The following is a 21,812-nucleotide window of genomic DNA, read 5'->3' as shown; positions in this document are numbered from 1 at the left end:
GGTGTCTTAATTATTCAAAATCAGAGCTATTGGGCAGTAGAATCTGAAAGGAGAGATTTCCTCCAGAAGTCATATTTACAAAAATCCCTAATAAACCAATCACATTTAAACTCAGTCCTGAAGTACAGTAAAAACCAAATATTTCTGCATGCTCTAGCATGTCTTTGTTAGTTGTTTTCATGCACTGGATATTCTGTGCAAATATGCAATTAACCAAATGCCATTAAAAGGACAGAACCCCACTTGGGCTCAGAAAAAAGAAAGTGTAGTCCTAGGTTACATAGTTTACAATCATAGCAGGCCAGCAAAGAAAGTGTCACATACAACATGGTCAATTTATTATTCAAACGCACCGACATTTAAATTCAAATGAAGAGGAATAAGTGCCACAAGTTTAGAGTGCTGTGTTGTAGGACCATGCCCGTCTGTTCAATACATCTGATGACACTGCACATTACAAATCACTCCCCTCAGAACTGGTTTACATAGCCGTCAATCAGACTCATTCTTTCAACGGAAAGTCCAGTTTCTCACACTCGGTCAAGCGTAGAGGCAGATACTGGGCAACCTCGTTGGGGTCTGTGTACAGGGCTGGTGGAACATGCTTCAGTTCTGAGATTTTGCTCTCTCGAGCACTAAACTCCCTTAACATGAAGTTCTTCCCGGCTTCGTGATAAAGTCTGGTGTCATGAATGCGAATGAGCACACCGTCAACGCGCAAGAAGAACCGTAGCAACAGGAAAAAGCTGGTAGGCATCACTCGTATCTTTGCGCTGATCATTGACACACCGTGGTCGTGTAGCTCGTCCTCGAACAGCAGCACGTCCTCGAAGAAAACGATCTGTTCCCGCGCCTTCAGCCTCTCCAAGTCTATGCGCTCGGTTGTTGGCGTTATCCTCATATCTTCTCCTAACAGCGTACCCCTATAATCGGTGGTGTATGTCCAGTCATAGCGTTTCACCACTTCCTTGGAGTGTTCGGAATCCGCTCTGCTTTCCTGCCACTCCTGAGCACAGGCAACTTTCACGGAGTCCTGCAGATTATTTACGCGCTTGAGGGCATCGATTGCGTTGAACTCTATGCCAAAACCGTCCGAATGCTGAATGCGTAACACATTATCCCCGAATAGCATCTCTGGAAGAGCAGGCATATGCATCTCCTCAGCCAAACGTTCAATGTCTTTTGATTTCATTATGTGTGTTTTCGCTGCAGTGATCTTCCACGGTCCGAAAGCGAAATCTTGCTTGCTGCTTCTAAATCCTTGAGCCATGGCCATATCCGACATAAAATAAACAACCCAGACTTAACGAAATCTCAGTTTGGTGCTAACACGACGTATTAATGTGGCATCACCTTCCAAGTTTTTTCATTAACTAGTTATTTTGATCACTTTCAGCTTCTTTGCATCCACTCAGACTCCGCCATGCACTCGTACAGGAAATACGTCACACTATTTCCTGTGTTTTCCTTCCTTCTTCTTACTAGCTGTCAGTTCTTCCCTTTACTGTCCCCAACCGAGCTGGAGTAGGCTTCTTCACAGTAGGCTAGATTATTCACGAGATTGGACTGGATTTTTTTTTTTTTTTTTAGCGTCCAAATGTCCTGCTACCTACTACCAAAAAGCAAAAATAAAAATCGGGGAAATCAATGAAAGAGTAGGGAAATTAGGATATGGAAAGAAACGATAGGCTAGTGAAAGAAAAAAAAAACATTTCGCATTTCAGCACTATAAACTGAAGCAGAGGCTTTCTAATGAGGAGACACAGCACTCAAAAAATACTCCATAGAAATGCATGGGGCTAGTTTGTCACGCCAATATGGCCGTTGTCTACACATATCCCACCCCTTCCTCGGCAAAACGTCGACATGTGAATACATTGAGCCAATCATATGGTGTGTTGTGAAGACATCGTGCCAATCATGTGTTGTGATCTCGCCGCTGGAGCAAGATTGGTGTCGTGAAGCCTTGCGCACGCGCAGTTCGACCCAAAGACTGTGCCCGATGAGTGCCCATAAAACGTTGGTATATGGCCGCCGAGTGGAGGGACTTGCCTAAAAGGACTTTGACTGAAGCTAGCCAAGGGATAAGTGGAAGCGTAGTTCCATTCATGATGGTGATGATGAATATGATGATTATGATGCCTACCTGGCATCAACCCACCTTTTATGTGGTGGATCTGTGCTAGGGTGCTCACGGACACCTTATAGGGGAGAGAGGATGATGATGGACAAGCTCCAGCCATCCTGGTCCTGAGTAACACCTCTCACCCTTTCAATTAATACATTATTATTATTATTATTATTATTATTATTATATATCCTTCGTCTCTTTTTAGTCGGCGGTTATTTAGGCTATGGTTAGGCTATGTTATATGGTTATGGATTTTAGCAGGCACTTAAGCGAATTGAAAAATAAAACAATACAATAGTTAAACATGAACAGTAGCCTAGCTAAAACAGTTTTAAAAAGTTAGACAATAATAATGGCAATAATAACAATAATGTCAATGCAATATCAACGATCAACTACATGTACCGCATAGCGGTACAAAATATGACCGCCGCTCAGTCCTGTACATCCGTTCCGCGAAAATAAATCACACTTCAATTTGTCTCCATATTTTACTCCATCCCCCACTCTTGAAACTTTTGTGTATGCTTGTTTGGCATGCCTGAGTGTGTGTGTGCGGCTGCACAGAAAGTAGCCTACTGGTGCTGAAAAGGTGAATAGATTGTAGAATAGCCAAAGAAGATGTAGCATTGTTATAAAACATTTAAAATCTCTAAACAATCACAAGTAGGGCAGTTCATCACAGTTCATCCATTGCAACTGGATTGAAAGGTCACTTACACCTGTAGGCTACATTGTATTTGGGAAAAGCAAAAGGTATCAGCATAATGTTATTTATTTATTTATAAACAAAAACATCTCTGTCAGTTCCATGCCGTTTTCAACAGCTATCAAAAACAAAGGTCATTTTTGGATGGATGGATTTTTTGTGAATGTTTCTTCTTCTACATAAGATTTTAGTCATCTTTAGTTCATATAATACTTTACTGTCAATGCACAAATTAAGTAACAGTAGTCTGAAACGAAATGCTGTTTTACATCTAACCAGTGGTGCAAATAACTGACATGTCCAAATGGGCCTGGATGAAATGCGTCGCTAGACTGTCACATTTTAACGGGCCAAAGTTGAAGAGCTGTTGTCCGTTATTCGTGCAAATATAGGCTGATTCATGTTCCCTTGCATTGTGTAACTGAGGTCCATGGCTAGTCTGGCTTTCACAAAACCAAGCTTAATCTTTTAAGAAATCAAAAAATAAATAGCGGGCAGATCAGGCTGGGTTCACCCAGCCTAGTCCATAGGCACCTGATATTGTTTAATTTTCCGATTGAGATATCCACGCTCTGGCTATTCTAAATGCAAAAATGCATCAGGGAGTTATGACAAAACTGTAACTAACAAACTAGATCCTAATAGAAAGCTGTTAGCTTCCCTAAGCTACAGGTAGGCTTATAAGGTAGGCCTATTTACAACATACATTGTCAATAGGCTATGCTGGCAACACAAATAAAATCTCCTTTGGAAACCAATGGCTTACGCCTTACAGTATCAAGCGGACTTAAACTGCCATATCGTGGCGAAAAGTTGTAATAAAATTCACGCAGCTCCACGAGTAAAGGAAAGCGCGAATGAAGTAGCCACTTCTAAATGGGACCCACTACACAGTAGCTTAAGGTGTGTTGCTAAAGCAGCCATAATGAAATGAAGGTGTCATTGTTTGGATACTTCACACACACCTGTCACCTCACTTTTTACTTTCACAGACTACAACTACCAAGCTGGAATCAAAGCACATCGATTCCCCTCTCACATCCTGCACACACCTAAAACAAAATAAACTTATAAATAATCTAATCTCTAAATAAATTTGCTTGGTATAAACCGCATTTATAGTTTTCTACAAATGCAATCAATCAAATTGGCCTCCATCACTCAACCAACGCTAACGCTATAACGGTAACATTACCTAGGTCCTTATTGATATTATAAGATTAACGTACCTGCAGTAAAAACCAAGCATGTCCGATAAACATCCTCAGATTTATTTCGGCTTCAAGAAGAAATGGGAATTACATTTCATGTGAACATCGTCGTATCCTTATTAGACATTCTCTGAGGTAGCCTAATCTACAGTCCTTGTAGGAACCGTCCATTGTTTTTCCAACCCACTTTTAACTTCCAACAAAATTACGTCTCACTGCAACGATGCGCCATCTAGTGGACAAACGACTACTTATCGCCAATACTGGAAATGCAGCCATGATGATGATGATGATGATGAATATCTATTTTGGCTTTCTTTTAATCCTACTGAATTTGTAATTATGTATCGGCCGTTCTAATACCGATAGTATGTGGGTGCCTGTGTGTGTGTGCAGTTCTGAACATCTTAACTGAAGATAGGGGTGATTAAAGCAGAATAATATTGCATTTTCATTTTTTACCGGGGGGGTGCAAATCACAAATGGGTGATTATGGGCCAGGTTGATGTGGGCCCTTGAGACCAACATACCATGCCACGGTTTAGGTAGTTATTTAGGAAAAACTGCTTTTTTTGCGGTTCGGGGGGCCCAGCACGGGGGGGGGGGGGGGGGGAGTGGCCCCCGGGGACTAAACTAAATTTTTCCATAAAAGTCTAGTGGGGCTACATACCCACCAAATTTCATGTGCCCCGGTGGTTCGGTGTCCCGGGTATCGTTGACCAAAAATTCAGGAAGTAGATGACGAAAAAAAAAAAAAAAACTTTGACAATCCCTATATGACCGCTGCTAGCGAAGCTAGCGAAGCGGTCATATAGGGATATGAAAATAACACACGTGTGTATGTGTGTGAACATACGTATTTTATTTATTAAGCAGTGAGCGGGGGAGCAGTGAGGGGTTAGGTGCCTTGCTCAAGGGCACTTCAGCTGTGCCTACTGGTCGGGGTTCGAACCGGCAACCCTCCGGTTACAAGTCCGAAGCGCTAACCATAGCCACGGCTGACCACAATTTAAGATTCTGATCCACTCATAGTCCAGCCAAGAGCTGGGAGTGCTGAGGGTTTAAATGCAAACAGATTGGTTAGACCCATATAGGTTGTATATTTTTCTGTTGTTCATAAATTCACTGGTTTATATTTTCAGATTGCATAACTTGAAGCAACAGCCCACAAAAGATTGGTATGAATTTTGATCAACCATGTGAAACCATAACACACAATATGGTTTTAATTGTGTTTTATGTGTTTTAATTAATGTGCTAATCATTACATAGTCACAGATTAAGGCCTCAGCTCTATAATGTGAACTGATGGACATGAAGGCAGAGGTCTTCCTTTTCATTCTCGCCATGGTGTTTTCTTCATCACTTAGGTCATATAGTTCCTCTGCACTCATATTGGTCGGTGTTTATATAATGCCCATATTTGATAGAGATTTTTAATATTAAACCTCAGAACATGTGGTTGTATCCATGTGAAGATGGATTCTGGATCTCATTGTCTTCTCCGCATGCAGGCTTATGGACTTCATGGACTGGGTGGCTGAACTGAGGGGAACACAGTTTGTGTCCCTGCCTCTCTACCCTCATAACCAGAAACCCTCCCACAAAAGAGGTGAGTGTATTCTCTTCGTATGTTTGATATTTAAATGCACAATTTTTGCGTGCTGACGTTGAACACACTGTCTTTGAAGTGACCTACATTGAGGGTATAAACATGTATGAAGTACATCTGGCAAGTTGACTTATGAGTTTTCACGCTACGGTTTGTGTTTCTTGTCCTCAGTTAGAGACAGCTGGAGGAATTTGCTGACCAAAAGCAGGCTTCAGTTAGGTTGCACTCGAGCATGTCATATTGGTTTCAATGGTGGCCTGAACATTCAGGAGGCATTCTTTGCCAACATTTTGTTGTCCATTTGAATCCCTTTTGCTGATCTGTGTCTACACAAAATGATTTAATTTTTTACTCCTTCATGATTTAAGTATTATTTATTCTTGTATTACAGTATATAACATATACAGCTATATCACTATACCCTGCATCTAACTCTTGACCCTTTTAGTAATGTTTTAGCAACGTTTTAGCATGGTTTAGTCCTGCCATTGGACCTCTTTTTTTGGTTTTCTAACCAGATTCCTGAGGAACAAGGGGACTTGGCACCAGAACTGGACCCCAGAATGGCCTCAGTCAACCAAGACAGCTTCTACCTCTGAAGATCCCCAGCAGTGCCTTTGACTTCCTTCAGTCCTATGTGGATACCTCCACAAAACAAAACCCTTAATTTTATATTAAATCATGTTATTGACCCCAGGTCTGTTTATATATCATGTACCACTTTCTTTCAAACAATTCTACTGTTTTAATGCACTTTACATTATCTGTAAAACTCTTTATTGGTCTGTGTCGTTCCATACTGTAATTTGTAGTTAATCAGTTGTATAAATTGTACAATGTGAATTAAATTTCCTTACATAACAAAGTCATGTGAAACAAGAAAGGTTTGATTAATACTCCTTGTGCAGCAGTGGATTTTTAGATTACAGTACACGATGATCTAGGCCATTATCTTGCTGCAAGTATAGCTTGGGTGGGTCTGGTGATTTATCTTACTGCACCATGTCCTTCCCTTCTTCTACAATAGGGGGCAGAAGGGCTCCAATTTTATACATTACTGGTGCAGCCCAAACACCTTTATTAGGTCTCCCTACCATTAAAATATTTGTACATGATGAGCAGAGTTATAACATAGAAATTAATTCACACACACCATGGGAGGGAATTTCTGTATGTACATTCAAAACTTTATTTATGGAATACAGTGTAGAAAGCTTTTTTCCCCCAGTCAAAGCAAATGTATTGTTTCTTACACATACACAGAGAGAAAGTCACAGAGAGAAAGAAATAAAGAAGAGAGAAACACCTGCTTTTTTTTTAATCCGCTGCCTTCCACATCAACCCGCTGCACAGGAGGCCTCTTTCAGGAACACAGCAAACCAACCACACAGACACACACACACACACACTCGCTCACACACTCTACTGCCAACCTGCAGCATCTCTCCAGTGTCTAGCTACAGAACAACCCGAATGGAGGAGAGAGAGAGAGAGGACAGTCTCCACCATCCCCAGTTTCCCCTGACACCATTAAGAGCAGTTATCACTCCCATTCAATTTGGCCTCTGAGAGTCTGCAGAGATATCACAGGGCCCTACCTACCAACCTACACCAGGATGGCTTCCTGCTAATGTCCTCGACGGGGAGTGGAGTTATCTCAACAGAACAAGGTGACTAAGGAGTGGAGTTTTCTAGGGGGTGGCGTGGGTGTCCAGGGCTCCTACAGGTGTGAGTGGGATGGGGGTGGGGAAGCTTGGCTGAAGAATGCAAAGTTGAACGGCATCTCCGAGGAGAGAAAAAAACCCTATAAAAACACATTCATTTGTTGTGTCTACACACCAGAGTATGACTTTCATTGTGGTCTGTTTTTTTGTTTTGTTTGCTTTTTTTGTCTGTTTGTTTTGGCTGCGTGTCTGCAGCAGCAGTTAAGACGTAAGCAACAGCACATTCTGCAGTTGGTGAAGGGAAGCTAGATGGGGGGGGGGGGGGAGTTTGGGGGGTGGTGGGGTGGCTTGAAACAGAAGAGACTGTGGGGGGTGAATGCAAGACAGCAAAACAGAGGAAGGAGTGCAAGACATGCAGAGGAGGGAGAGGTGTCGCTGTTGACGAGCGCCAGGCTCTCTCGCCTGCCTCTCCCCCTCTTTCCCTTCCCTCTATCCTGCAGACTCCTCTAAGACATGCACCAAGTGCATCGCTGCACCCGTTTTTATTATTTTTTTTCTGTTAAGATATTGTGTTACAGCAGCCGAGAGACAGCAAGAGATAGAGAGGGGAGCTTCTTTCTGTGCTTTTGTGGAATAGTGATGAATCAGTGGAGGGACAGAAGAAGTATTCTACCAACTGACATGGAATTGGATGAGAAACGCTAACCTGACTGGAAAGAACATACATGCACGCACACATGCGCACACACACAAAGCGGACACACACACACACACACACACACACCCTCAAACCATACATCCAGGCGTAAACATACATACATACATACAAACAAACAACCCGGAACCCTCCCCACCCCAAACCTTGGGCCCTGTGTAACCATTAAAAAACACACACGTGACCACATGAAATGAGTAGGAATCAATTAAATACAGCCGCTTCAGAAAGCCACTAAATTAATCTCTGAATAAATGCATAGGATGCAAACACATTAAACTTAAACAAATACGCAAATGTACACAAACCGATTCAACTAGCCTCCCCTGTTAAGAAAGAGGAATACAGTGAAGTAAAAAAGAAAAAGGAAAGAAAAGACAAAAAAAAAAAATCAAAAATCAGCATGAGCACTGACCTAAAAAAAATATATGTTTACATGATATCAAAGCAGAAAGCCAATTCTAATTTCTGTTTTCATGTCTCCATCTCCATTCAGTCACATGTTCACAAGAATATACTAGAAGATATACAACTCTGCTAAAATGACACGGTTTCTACGTGAGAAAGGACCCTTTCCGAACAGCAGATATATTTTTTTTATTTCTGTTTCAAATCTTGTTTTGTCTGTTTTTTTTTTAATTATTCCACCATGCACTAAATAAGTACAGCTAGTTGTCCTGATGACGTCAATACATTACACGTATTAAAAAAAAGAACCACAATTGACGTATTTTTCATTTCATTTTTTCCCCCACCATTTTTAGTTTTTTTTCTTCTTATTTTTCTGAAAAAGAAACCAGACTGCTGGATAACCCTAAAGCAAAGCTCTCATTTGTGAGCGCAACATTATTACATCCAATACAATCATCCACCACGTCTCAGGGTTATAGTTCACCTTAGCAACACAGCACTGCTGTCGTCAAAGTACGAGGAAGAGAGAGAGATTGAGTGAGAGAGAGAGTTAGAAAGAAAGAGAGAAGGATGGAGAGAGTATCAGAGAGGGAATGAGAGAGGAGAGCTGGCCTCACTGTAACCAACCCTCAGGTGTGATCTGGCTGCTGGTAGAGATGGGAGAGTGTTCACCCCCGATGGTAACATCAGTGCACTCCACCCACAGACCCAGGATCAGTTCTATCTGCCCCAAGTCTGATAGAAGACCAGCACGGGGAACACCAGCAGTTCTGATTCTAGAACACCTATTGGAGATTTACATTCCACGCTCTGCCTCAAGAAGGGGTGGGGGGGGTGTGGGGGGGGGGGATGGGGGCTGCTGAGCTATGTGGCCAGCCAATGGGAGGGGGAGACTAGAGGGCCAAAACCGCTCTTCCCAATCCAAATAAAGCTGGCAGGTCTGGTATTTTGACGTACATGGTCACTGACCAATCATGAAGGATCATGCTTATGTTAGTGGTAAATGCTGCAGGCTGCGTTGAATAAGGGAATGGGTCCTTCCTACACTGTCCAGAACTAGAGGGGGGGGGGGGGGGTTGGAAGGAGGGACGGGGAGAAGGTTTGAGGGAAGGATGGGGGGTGGGTGGACTGGAGATATGGGGGTTGTAGAGGGTTGCAAGAGCCCCTTAGTTCTGCATCTGCTCAAAGAACTTGTAGGTGGGGTTCTCATAGCCGTTCTGTTGCATCTTGGTCAGGTGGCGTTCCTCTGGAGTGACTGCAGCGTCCACCTGGAAATGATGAAATTAATACCACCAAGTCAAGAAAGTTGGCCAGTCACAGGCACACAAAGTCATGCCCCTTTAATTTATGTGACAAACATATCACACAATAAGACAATCAGAGGCGACTAGTGTTTACTTCTTCAAACAAAACATTAAACTAAATAAGTAATATCACATGTTAACTCATTACAGTGTTCTCTCTCACACACACACACACCTCAATGACTCCATGATGGATGGAGGTGTACTGCTTCTTTCTCAGCATCACAAGGGTGATGACTATGATGGTCGCTATGACTACCCCTCCCACCATCAGACCAATGATGGCACCTTTGTTAGGACCAACATCCTCAGCAAAGAACACCTGAGGAGGAAAAGAATAAAAAAGTAAGAGAAAGAAATAGAGATATAGAGGGGAGAAGGAGAAAGAGAGAGAGAGGAAAGAAAGAAAGAAAGAAAGAAAGAAAGAAAGAAAGAAAGAAAGAAAGAAAGAGAGAGCTGGGGGTATAATGAGAACACTGGAAAGCAGAACCATTGCCATCTCCGTGGACCTGTGTTGCCATGCCAACACGACCTTGTCAAAGAGTAACAAGGACAGCGCACAGCACGGTCTCCCTCTCCCTCCCTCCTCTCGCTCGCTCATCTAGTCACCAAAGATGTCTGAGGGTGAGCAGCTGTTTCTCTCCTTGAAGGTTTACCAATCAGCAGCATGCTGGCACCATGATATCGAGGCTAACCTACATAATTTACTAACTCCCACCATATTGTCACTAACACGTAACACTACACTTTAGCATTAGTAAATTACTTGCTACAATATGTATATTTTTTATTATTATTATTATCATCATTTATTTCCTTTGTTTGTGTTTTCAGCCATTATAGACACATTTTAGTGATCTTGAAATCAGTAAGCTGTTTGGTGTGAAAGGTGATGGATGTTGACGTTTATTTGTTTACCAGTTTCTGGTGGTGGACGTATCCAGCACTGTGCCTCTCCTCAGCCTCCATCTTAAGCTCAGGAATCTCTCCCAGCTTCAGCCCTGTGCCTGAGAGAGAGAGAGAGAGAGAGAGAGAGAGAGAGAGAGAGAGAGAGAGAGAGAGAGAGAGAGAGAGAGAGAGAGAGAGAGAGAGAGAGAGAGAGAGAGAGAGAGAGAGAGAGAGAGAGAGAGAATGTTATTCCATTGCTGTAAGACGCCATGGATAGAAGTGACTGCCAAATTAATTAATGTAAATCTAAAAAGAATTTTAATTAATATCCAATGAGGATCAGAAATGCCAACGGCTAAACTAGTAGAGTTTGCTAGGCTAAGCAAGTAGAGTGAAAGATAGAAGACAGACACTAGCAATGTCTTACTGATGTCTTACTTGACTGATCAAATCTAATAAGCATTTATTGTGGACATTCTCGTTTAAATGCTCTTGGTAGTATTTACATAAGTGGTAATATTTACATAAGACCCTACCACTCTCATCAATTATGAACTCCAATGAACTACGCCTGATTTGCTAGTCAAATGATCAAAAATGAACACACACACACACAAAACACATACCTGGTCGTGTGGGAAGTCCTCTGTCTGGCATGGGACGGACGTCGACAGGTTCAACTGAAAAGTACACACAGATCAGTAGAGTTGAGGAATATAGACAATGAACAATACTCATGCTTGCATGGGTTTATTGTACTTAGTCCTGTATTTATGCTTGTGTGTGTGTGTGTGTACCCTCGTTCAGTGTGTTGGCCTGGTTGAAGCTCTCGGGGTGGATGAAGCCCAGGCCGTCCAGCAGTCCTCCCTCCACCGGGGGCAGTGTCTCCTGGGGTGCCGTACTCTCGGGCAGGTCGGGCATTAGGGCGTCGTTGCCGTAACTGACACGCACGTCCGTCTGCAGCGAAGACAGCTGCACAGACATCTCCTGCTGCTCCCTCTGGAGAAGCTCTGAGAGAGAAAGAAAGGGAGAAAAAGAGAAAGAAAGAAAGAAAGAAAGAAGTAATCAAACCCCCTGTTTTCCTACTAAGGTAAGAGGACCTACTCTGTCCCATTTCCCACTCATTTTCATGTCCCCTTGGGATCACACACACACACACACACACACACACACACACACACAAAAGAGCTTCAATTATGTCGTGAACAGTCAACACCAAAAATGAAACATTAAACTGTAAATAAAACACTTGAAAGTCACAGAAATGAGCTTATTTATATTCACAGCACATATAGACTTCAGACCTAATGAAAGCCTAAACTACAGGAAAGCAGATAAGACAGTCTGCGGTTCCTCTGGTTACAGTGTGTCCCCTCTGTGCGTAGCATAACCTCCCAGCACTCTGGAACACAACAGTCTAAACGAGAGGGCAACATGGACCCAAGGGAACGAGAGGACCGAGAACTGAAACAGACAGAGCGTTTCTCCCTCAAGGATGAAGAAAGAGAGGGGGGGCAGAAGAGGAGGAGAGGAGCTAAAGAAAGGGGTGATGTCATCTCACTGGCGAACCGGAAAACGTTTGGGGGCACTTATTTTTTGGTCCTGGCTAAGGGCTGGCAGAGAGGTGGGAGATGCAGACTGTAGGGCAGTTACACAGATGGCACTTGTGACGCACTCGCACTCACTCACTCACTCTCTCACACTCACACACACACACACACACACTCCCACCTACATTCCCTCCTGCCATGCTGATTTGTGCTCAATGAGTCATGCTAGGGCTTGTGTGTGTGTGTGTCTTTAGTTAAAAATGCGTCAGCCAAATGTAATGTAATGTGTGTGTATCATGCCTATGTTTTTGTATTGGTATGTGTGTGTTTGTGTATTTTTGCGTGGCTCCAAACAACAATGGCAAGACAATTCTGAAAAGTGTGCCTTGGTGTGACTCAGCAACTGATTTGCGGTTGAAAAAGCCTCCAGTTTCCTCGCCTCGAATGCTTCGCTCCCCTTGTCTGAGCTTGTCGACTGACCTTCTCCGCTTGAGAGCCCAACCCCAAACCAGCCCCCTTCAGGCAACTAGCAACTGGCTCAATGGAACTCCAACGTGTGAGTCACCACATGAGCATGGTTGGCTGACACACCATAAGCAGGACAGTACATTCAGGTTCTAATCACACTGACAGGGTGTGGAGGCTTTGTGGCAAAGTTTTGGCTTGTAACCGACAATTCATCATGATGTCAAAATCACAAAGTATATGAGACGACTTAATCTTAAGATAAGTAAGTGTGGGTGAGCGTGTGTCCGGGTGTGTGAGTGTACACATGTGAGCCACTCACCAACTTGGTCCTTGATTTCGTCAGCAACGCCAGGTACTTTGTAGAGCAGGCCCAGGGACTGGTTCATGCGCTCTTCAATCACACGCAGATGGGTCAACACCTAGGGTCAGAAGGTCAAAAGGTCAGAAGAGGGGGCGGTCAAAAGTACTGCTGGGCACACAATCTTAGTGGGAAGCTACACCAGGCGCGTAACTGAAGCGTTCTGTTCGCGTTGCGTCTGCTGCAACAATTAGCTTCCACTGTAATCAATGGAAGTAGCTACACCAGACGTGATAGCGGCATGTACGTTCGAAAAAAATAAACCATTCTTCTAAAATGGATTTTACACGTCACAAAGGCTGCAGTTACGCGCCTGGTGTAGCTTCCCTGTAAGCTACACTGGCATTAAGCTTTGCTGCCTACACTCTAGTTATTAAGCTACACGTGTACAAGTTAATGGTTAAAGCTGGGGACATGCTATTTGGTTCATTGGCCTTTTATTAACTATTTGTCCTCTATTAACTCTGAAGATGCAGAAGCATTGAATAAAATTAATCAGTAATGAAAGAATATTTGAATGTGTTTATGTTCCAGAAAACTTCTTGCTTTATTGGCTATTCCATTGTTTTTCAGGTTTCCTTTTCCGTTTTTTTTTTTTCCTTTTTCTGTTCAGCATTCAAAGTGTGTGTGTGTGTGTGTGTATGTGTGTGCGTGCGTGCGTGCGTGCGTGTTTGCGTGTGTGTACCTGGGGGCGGATCTGAGCGGCCTTCTTTGGATCCACCATGCGGACGTGTTCAAAGTGTTTGAGCGTGTGCTGGCGATCCTTCTGCTCGGCACGCACATACTTCTTCAGCAGACTGAAAACATGACGTGGCTACAGAAACACACACACACACACACACACAAACACACGGAACGAGATAAAAGAAAAACAAAGAAAGAGGAAGGTAAAGAGAGAGCGAGAGAGAGAGAAAGAAAGAGAGAGGCAAAATAATTATTATATAGGCTACATACAAATCAGACAAAAACAACCACTCCCTACCTTGGCAGCAGTGTATGTGAACATTGCACGCCATGCCAACAAAGACAATCTGTGTCTCATTCTGAATTGAAACGGCAAATCACAGATCTAGTCTGTCTTTGTGCCGTAGCAGTCCTCATCCTCCTCGCTTTCCCAGAGCTAGGGCACTGGGACGCACTGGTGCGTGATGCGGTGGTGGTGACAGTCCGTGAGTGGTGTGGTGCGGACGTTAATGGGCCGATGGTAGAGGAAGAGTGCTGTTTACGCACGTGTGTGTGTGTGTGTGTGTGTGTGTGTGTGTGTGTGTGTGTGTGTGTGTGTGAGTGAATGTGCTCGTGTTTGATGAGGACAGGGGGAAACGAGAGGGAGAACACAACGCGTCTGTCCGAGAACAGAAAACAAACCATTGACGCTCTTTATCAGCAGTAGGCAGCTGTGTTTATACACACACACACACACACACACACACACACACACACACACACAGGGCTGTATGGGTGTGTGTGTGCGCGTATGCACTGTCAGTGATTTAATGCAATTACAGATGGTGTTTGTCTAGGCGCCTGTAACAGCACTCCACCCCATGGTGTTAGTCGCCACAAGGGAAAATGAATGGCCTTGTTTATCAGTACTGAACTAGTGTGTGTGTGTGTGTGTGTGTGTGTGTGTATTCTGTGGAGGCAGTAGGGTGTCTGACCCCTCAATGGCCTCCATGGAATGTGTGAGGATTGTGTTCGTCATGGTAGAGTGTAGCCTGGTCACTGTACAATGGTGGCCTTGGTTGAGTCAGTGTATGAAGGTACAGTACGTGTTGGTGTGTGCGTGTGTTGGTGTGCGTGTGTTGGTGTGCGTGTGCGGCGTGACTCCCTGTGGAGTGTAATCCTCTGCTCTGCTGAACTGAGTGTGTGTGCTGTTATTTGATTATTTTGCTATGAAAATGAAACACTACACAGGGGAGGGAGACAGTTCTGAGACATACAGACAGACAGCAATGTGGCAGTCAAACTGTCATCTGAGTAACATTACTATGTAATCTGTATGGAGACTCATGTGGTGCATTCAATTCTGAAATCGGTGAGTGCAAAAGAGCACGTGTGCTCCTAAGAGGTTAGCCATGCATTATGCAGTGACAAAGCTGACCATATGTTTATGTGTATGCAATCCCTTTTTCTGTTCTCCTGTGAGTGTGCATGGGTGTGTAGTCATGAGTATACCTAATGCACTTAGGCTACATACTTGTATATATAACTCTGTGTCGGTGTGAGTGTGTGTGTCAGTGTGTGTGTGTGTGTGTGTGTGTCGTACCCTGGGGGGCCCAGCCTGCAGGGCAGTGAGGTAGCTCTCGAGGGCCATGCGGCGGCGGTCGTTGAGCAGCGCCTCCACTCGGGCCATGTGCGTCTCCACCAGCTGCTGACGCTCGCGTGCCGCCTCCTGCTCCAGGGCCTCCACCATCTCCTGGTAGTGCTGCAGCAGCAGCAGCAGGAGAAGGAGGAGGAGGAGGATGTGGATGAGAAGGAGGAGGAAGAGGAGGTGGAGGAGGAGAGAGAATGTATAGAAAGAGAAAGAAGATAGGTAGAATGAGGAAATTGAGAAGAGGAGGAGGACAAGGGGAGGAGAAGGAATAGAGGGAATAAAAGGAGGTGAAGGAATGGATGGAAAGAGTGGGAGTAGGAGGAAGAGGAGAGGAAGAGGGAGGGGAGGAGAAGAAGAATTAAGAGAGAATGGAGAGAATGAGTGAGTGAGAAAGGAAAAGAGAGAGTGCGGGGTGGGGAGAGATTAAGGCAGAGTGGTGAGTGGAGGAATAGAGAGAAAATGGGAGAGAGAGAGAGTGTCACAAAGAAGGATGAACAGAGGGGATGAAATGAGAGAGGATGTTGGAGAGAGAGCGGGGAACAGAATAAATAAGATTGTGTTCCTAGTCAGTGGAGACTAAGCTGCTCCTATTTCCTAATTACTACACTTCCCACTAAGCTAAATGTGTGTCTGCACAAGGGGCTTTCAATTAGGCTTTTAGCTAGACTTCAGCTGTGTTTAATTAAAGTCATTACTGTTTATGAGTGGCTGCAAAATGGTGTCTATACCTTCCATAATAATGCAGAAAGACTGTTTTTGAGCTATAAACAAACTGAAATAAACATGGGTTTCCACATTTGTGTTTGTTTGTGTGTGTGTGTGTGTGTGTGAGTCTAACCTGGATCACAGCCTTCTTGTCTGCACGTGGGAGACTCTTAGCTTGTCTCTCTGCCTCTTCCCACTCCCTCATAACCTACACACATAAACACACGCAAACACACATAAGCACACACACAATCACGATTAGTGACAATTACATTACTGACTTATACTGACTGAGATGTGACTGTCTCCCTGTCTGTGTCGATCCCATGTCTTTGTCCCAGATGTAATAATGTGAATGTTTGACAGAATAATGAGGAGGAGAAAATATAATGAGACTTGTATTAAAAACATGCCACTGCTATTTTTACCTCCCCCACTTTCCCACCAGGGACCTGGGGACACTGAATTTAATCTCACATTATTAAAGTCTTCTCTTGTCACCCACTCCATCTAGCTCTCTCTCCCTATCCCTCTCTCCCTCCCTATCCCTCTCTCCCTCCCTCCCTCCATTTCTCTCTCCCCTTTTCCTTTTTTTCCTCCTCTCCTCCACTGTTCGGTCCTCTTTTAATCAGACTAGTTCTGCCTGATACCCACTCTCTAATCCCCCTCTCCCTCTCCCTCCCTCTCGCTCCCCTTCTCCTCGCCTTGCTCACCTGGCTCATCTTCTCCCTGTGTTTGGCCTCCAGGCTCTCTTTGGCCTTCTGGAAGTGAGCGTGCTCATTCTCATCTCCGGGCAGCTCCAGGTAATGGTCCACAGCGTCGGGGGTGGCGGGGGTGGGAGTGGGCACTGCAGAGGACCGATAGAAGGACCGAGATGGAGAGAGACAGAGAGATGGGGGGGGGGGGGGGTGGAGAGAAACACTCTGTTAATCACTGCGCTCTGCGGTTTGTGTTAAGAGTTAGACCCATCACCCGTGAGAACATTTCAGGCGGTGTGTTAGCAGGCACGTTAGCGGAGTGATCAAGCCAGACAACTACAAGGTGAGGGCAGAGCTCCGCGTTTGAGCGCCAGGCCCAAACGTCAGCAAAACAGACGTCACTGCGGCTTCAAACAGCAGAGGGGACAAACAAGTGAAACACGAGTAGACCACTGGATGTGGAGAGGAGACTGGCTGGATGCCACTGCGTGTTGCTGTTTGTGTGTGGGAGGGAGAATACACAGCAGACGTCGCAAGAGGAAAAAGAATCAATAGGAAATGGATAGAAAAGAGTGTTTGAGAGATTCTATACATGTGAGAGAGAGAGAGAGAGAGAGAGAGAGAGAGAGAGAGAGAGAGAGAGAGAGAGAACAATATTGAGATATAAGAGAGTGTGTGTGTGTGTGTGTGTGTGTGTGTATGTGTATGTATGTGTGCGTGTGTATGTGTGCGTATGTGTGCGTGTGTATGTGTGCGTGTGTATTTGGGTTATATAAGGCCTGCGGTGAGTTTTGTGGTGGTGGCGCTCTCATCAGTGGAAACTCCTGCAGGCTCGCGCCGCAGTGCACTGCCTTCATGACAGCTCATTAAAGAGCGCCATTAGAGATATGACATCATTAAACACAGAGGTGTGTGTGCGTGTGTGTGTGTGTGAAATTCAAGTTAATGCACTGTTAAGCTTGGTTGCAAAGTTTGTGTGTGTGTGTGTGTGTGTGTGGCTGAACTATCCACTGTAGATTTGCCAGTTAAGATAAGATAATATTATTAAGACAAAGATACCAAGTTTGTGTGTGTTAGTGTGTGTGTGTTTGCCTCCATCATGTGAAGCAGGTTTGCTCATATGGTACCATATGACTCAACTGCCCACTTCTGAAAGCACAACAGGAGCATTCACCAAGACTTGGCACGAATCTGTACTTGTTTGTGCAGGAGTGTGTGTCTGCATGTGTGTGACTATACGTGTGTGTGTTTAAATGAGGGAAAGTGTGTGTGTGTGTGTGTGTGTGTGTGTGTTGGTGTTTGTGTGTGTGGGCTCTACATGTTTAAGCTTTGATAGGAGCACAGTGGCTTAGAGAAAGAAAGGGTTTATTTGAGAAAAGCAGCATTTCGCATGAGAGTCATGCTCAACTGAGCAGAAAACGCACACGGAAACACTCCGCACTCTCAAAGCCAGGGGAGCGAAGAGAGCAGAGAAAAGAGGAAGAGGAAGAGAGGGAGGAGGAGGGAGAGAGAGAGGAAGAGAGAGAGAGGAAGAGGGAGGGAGAGAGAGAGAGAGAGAGAGAGAGAGAGAGAGAGAGAGAGAGAGAGAGAGAGAGAGAGAGAGAGAGCTGCAAGAACATGGGAATCGCTTCACTTCACACCAACACACTATATAGGCAGTCAAAGTAGGAGCAGTCATGCCTGTTGAAAGCCTGGAAAAATCACTAAGACATAAGGTGAGGAGGAAAGTGCACAGACATTTCTGGGTTAAGATATGTGAGGAGGAACGTGAGTGCACACACACACACACACACACACACACGTGAATCTAGGCATACTAAAACAACATTAGAAAGCCTGTGTGAGAAAACCAGGTTAACGGTGGTGGTGGTTAACGTCAGACTGCCAGTGGTTATATTAGACACCCAGTGCTCAGAACGGAGAGAAGGTGGCGGCGGCTTTTAGACAGCTGCTAGCGACCCCAACACACACGCAGGTCGCCGGACGGCCCCCTGGACATCTGCGGGGGCCACTTACTCAGACTGCTGCAGACGGACAGGCAGTACTCCTCCGACTCAAAGTTGTTGCGGTTGCCGCCGCAGCCGCCGTAGATGAAGGGGGCGCAGCGGCCCTCCTCGCCCACGAAATACCAGCGGGGCAGCATGGCCCGGCACGGGCCCGTCTCTGCTTGGGACAGGCACACCTCTACAGAGCGCACCACGCAGAAGCGCAGTCACACACACACACACACACACACACACACCAAAATGATAAGGACGATAATGCACAAACACACACATGCACGCACACACGTATTGTATTGTACATGTATTCAAATGTAGAATGAATGAGGTTCATACGCATGCATAATAGGGCTGTCACTTTACGTTCGAAAATCGATTGCACATACGATTGGACAAAACACCACAAGTTTCGAAATCTAAAATAGGGAATCGATTTTAACCAAATATGTACACTATTAATTTTAAACGAATTAAACAAATGAAAAAGAGAGAACAAAATTCACAAACAAGAATATAAGAATATAAAAGAATTCCGAAGTGCAGTAAGCATTGCGAAAGCTAAAAAGAAAATTCCCACCAATTTTACGCACCGGAAACAGCTGTTTAAATCAGCTGCTGTGCTGCTTGTGTTTTGCCAAAAGATGGAGGACAACGCGATCAACCTGTGCGGCATGAAGAGACGAGTGATAGGCCCTAATAACTTGAGGAGTTTGATGTGGAAGTACTTTGGATTTTTGGTATATCAAACTACGGAGTAGAACAAAGCTGTAGGCTATGCAAACTGTGCAATCGAGTTCTACGTAGGCAAAATTTGTTTGACCTTTCTAATCGTAAACACAGACACAGTTACGTTGAAGCCTGCAGTCATGTTTGTCACTGATGTAATGGCAGTCCACTCGGCTTATTGTTTTTCGAGAATGTTGCATTCCTGTTTGTTATTGTGCACGAAATTTCACGCCAATAAATCATCAGAAATATTGCTGGTTTGCGTCTACAAGCGCCCTCTTTACGTTCGTCCTAATGCCTGTTAGTTGTTTGTGGATTGGCCTATATTTGCCGTTGAAAATGGAAACGTCTTTAGACATAAAAATATCGATTTTACAATCGATTCAATGAACACTTATGTCTCAAAAATCGAACAGAATTTTTTCACAAAAGTGACAGCCCTAATGCATAATAATTAGGGCTGTCAAAATAACTAATTAATTTTGATTAATTAATTTGAGAAAAAATAACTGATTAAAAAAATGAGTGCAGATTAATCAATTCCGTATGACCTTTGACCCCGAGCCGTTCTAGTCAGTAAAAATTAGACTGTAAAATGAAGGAGAGAGAAGAAAATGTGCTGCCTGGATCATTGATTGGAACATTTACTTTAAAAAAACGGCCTGATGGTGTTGATAAAAAATAAAGTGTTGAAAATAAAGTCCTCTGCAATGTCTGCAGCATCGGAGTTCATCAACTCTATAGTCGCACATCAATGCAAAGAAATAAGTGCTGACATTGAGGGGAGTGTTCATTTATTTTCATTGTGTCCCCAAGGTTATATCTGTGGCCTGAAACGCCTTGTATGTGAAAAAAAACTTCCCGAAGCACTTTATTTTTAATTTATTTGAATTTGAAGCACTTTGAATTAATTTCCTCAGCATATTATGTCATATCATAGATTATTATGGCAATTATTTGAACAGTGAAAATAATAATGAAAGAGTTTTTGAACTTGATTGATGCTGATTATTCAATGATTCATTTGAATTTAAATATTTAAACAGCAAAAAATATATATGCGATTAATTTAGATTAATTAAATCACAAAGTATGTAATTAATTAGATTTTTTTTTTAATTGATTGACAGCCCTAATAATAATAATAATAATAATAATAATAATAATAATAATAATTAAAAAAAGCTAAACGTAACCACACCCAAAAATGTATGCGTGTCAGAAAATACAATATCAGCAAAGCACTCATGGGACGTCGGGGAGCTGAACACTGTGGAGTAGTCCTGCCCAGTGAACCTTAACCAGGGTAGAACTCAGTCATATTCACCTCAAACAAAAAGATACTGCAGCAAAGGCACTGGGATTTAGTGGACACGGGGCCTTGACTCTTTCACTCACCTTTGACCACTTCCTCCACAGATTCGGTGGTGGTGGTTGTGGTGGTCGTCATGGCAACGCTGGTGGTGGGCTCACTGTCGTCGGCAATATCCTCGTCGTCATCCTCCTCGTCGTCCTCCTCGTCCTCCTGGCCGTCGCCGTCCTGGTCGTTGTCCTCGGCGGCCTCCTCCTGGTCGTACTCCTCGTACTCCTCGAAGACGGCAGGCCGGCTCTCCTCCTGCTCCTGCTTGGGCTCGGGTTCTGGTTCTGGTTCCGGCTCGGGTTCTGGTTCTACTACAGGCTCTACAGCCTCTTTGACCATGCTGCAGACAAAGAGAAGAGGAGAGAGAGAGTGAGAGAGAGAAAAGAGAGGGAAAGGGGAGGTGTGAAGCGAGAGAGGGAAAGAGCAGAGAGGAGAGAGAGGAGATCGAGAAAAGGAGAGAGTGTCTGTGTCTGGTACCTCTGTGTCAATACAGGCAAGTCTCTGCCATACATGTACATTTTGAGAGCAGTTAACATTGTGATGTAGCCTACACGAAGAACTCAGGAGATTTAAGAGATTTAAAGTAATACTGCAATAACTTAATAAGGTAACACTGCAGTCCTTCATTACTGCAGTGTGTCAATTTCCCAATCCACATCTGTCTAACCTTAATCCTGGCTTCTATACGGAAATACATTTCCGTCCGACGCTATGAGTAAGAGGAGCCCATCTCCACATTCTAAAACCTCTGAATCACAGAGCAATATCCTCCGCCCCCTAAGCCTAGTACATCCGTCCAGGGGATAGGAACTCCAGATTAGAACCTGATGTACTTGGTGACTAAATGGGGACTGTTCATCATCATAAAATGGGTGGTGATACATGATTTGGTGTGTGTGTGCGTGTGTGTAAGTAAGTCTGTGAGTGGCTGTATTGGTTTGCTGAATGATCTGAAAGCAGAGAGGAAATATATCACCAAAACCTA

At 44.1% G+C, this 21,812-nt stretch overlaps 2 protein-coding genes across 3 annotated transcripts in view; both read right to left on the bottom strand.

The window, feature by feature from the left end:
* Positions 1 to 316: 316 nt before the first annotated feature.
* On the bottom strand, positions 317 to 1,466 carry tiprl (TIP41, TOR signaling pathway regulator-like (S. cerevisiae)). Its single transcript, XM_042079380.1, has one exon. It carries the CDS (start codon positions 1,283 to 1,285, stop codon positions 503 to 505), a length of 783 nt encoding a protein of 260 aa, XP_041935314.1. The 5' UTR covers positions 1,286 to 1,466; the 3' UTR covers positions 317 to 502.
* Positions 1,467 to 6,828: 5,362 nt separating this feature from the next.
* Positions 6,829 to 21,812, bottom strand: part of appa (amyloid beta (A4) precursor protein a) — a 29,284-nt gene continuing 14,300 nt past the window's right edge. The window contains exons 6-17 of one of the 2 annotated variants that reach the window (XM_042079374.1): positions 20,866 to 21,167; positions 18,755 to 18,922; positions 16,754 to 16,887; positions 16,174 to 16,248; positions 15,288 to 15,446; positions 13,707 to 13,835; positions 12,983 to 13,082; positions 11,443 to 11,655; positions 11,272 to 11,325; positions 10,676 to 10,764; positions 9,933 to 10,079; positions 6,829 to 9,721 (exon numbers count right to left, since the gene is read on the bottom strand). In XM_042079374.1, the coding sequence (XP_041935308.1) occupies positions 9,620 to 9,721; positions 9,933 to 10,079; positions 10,676 to 10,764; positions 11,272 to 11,325; positions 11,443 to 11,655; positions 12,983 to 13,082; positions 13,707 to 13,835; positions 15,288 to 15,446; positions 16,174 to 16,248; positions 16,754 to 16,887; positions 18,755 to 18,922; positions 20,866 to 21,167 (1,672 nt within the window). In that variant the 3' untranslated portion in view covers positions 6,829 to 9,619. The remainder of the gene's footprint in view (positions 9,722 to 9,932; positions 10,080 to 10,675; positions 10,765 to 11,271; positions 11,326 to 11,442; positions 11,656 to 12,982; positions 13,083 to 13,706; positions 13,836 to 15,287; positions 15,447 to 16,173; positions 16,249 to 16,753; positions 16,888 to 18,754; positions 18,923 to 20,865; positions 21,168 to 21,812) is intronic. The other variant, XM_042079375.1, reaches the window with a different exon arrangement.

This window comes from Alosa sapidissima, chromosome 22 (genome assembly GCF_018492685.1).
Source record: "Alosa sapidissima isolate fAloSap1 chromosome 22, fAloSap1.pri, whole genome shotgun sequence".
Taxonomy (NCBI): domain Eukaryota; kingdom Metazoa; phylum Chordata; class Actinopteri; order Clupeiformes; family Clupeidae; genus Alosa; species Alosa sapidissima.
Note: the sequence above shows the minus strand (reverse complement) of the source record. Positions and strands in the feature narration are given on the sequence as shown.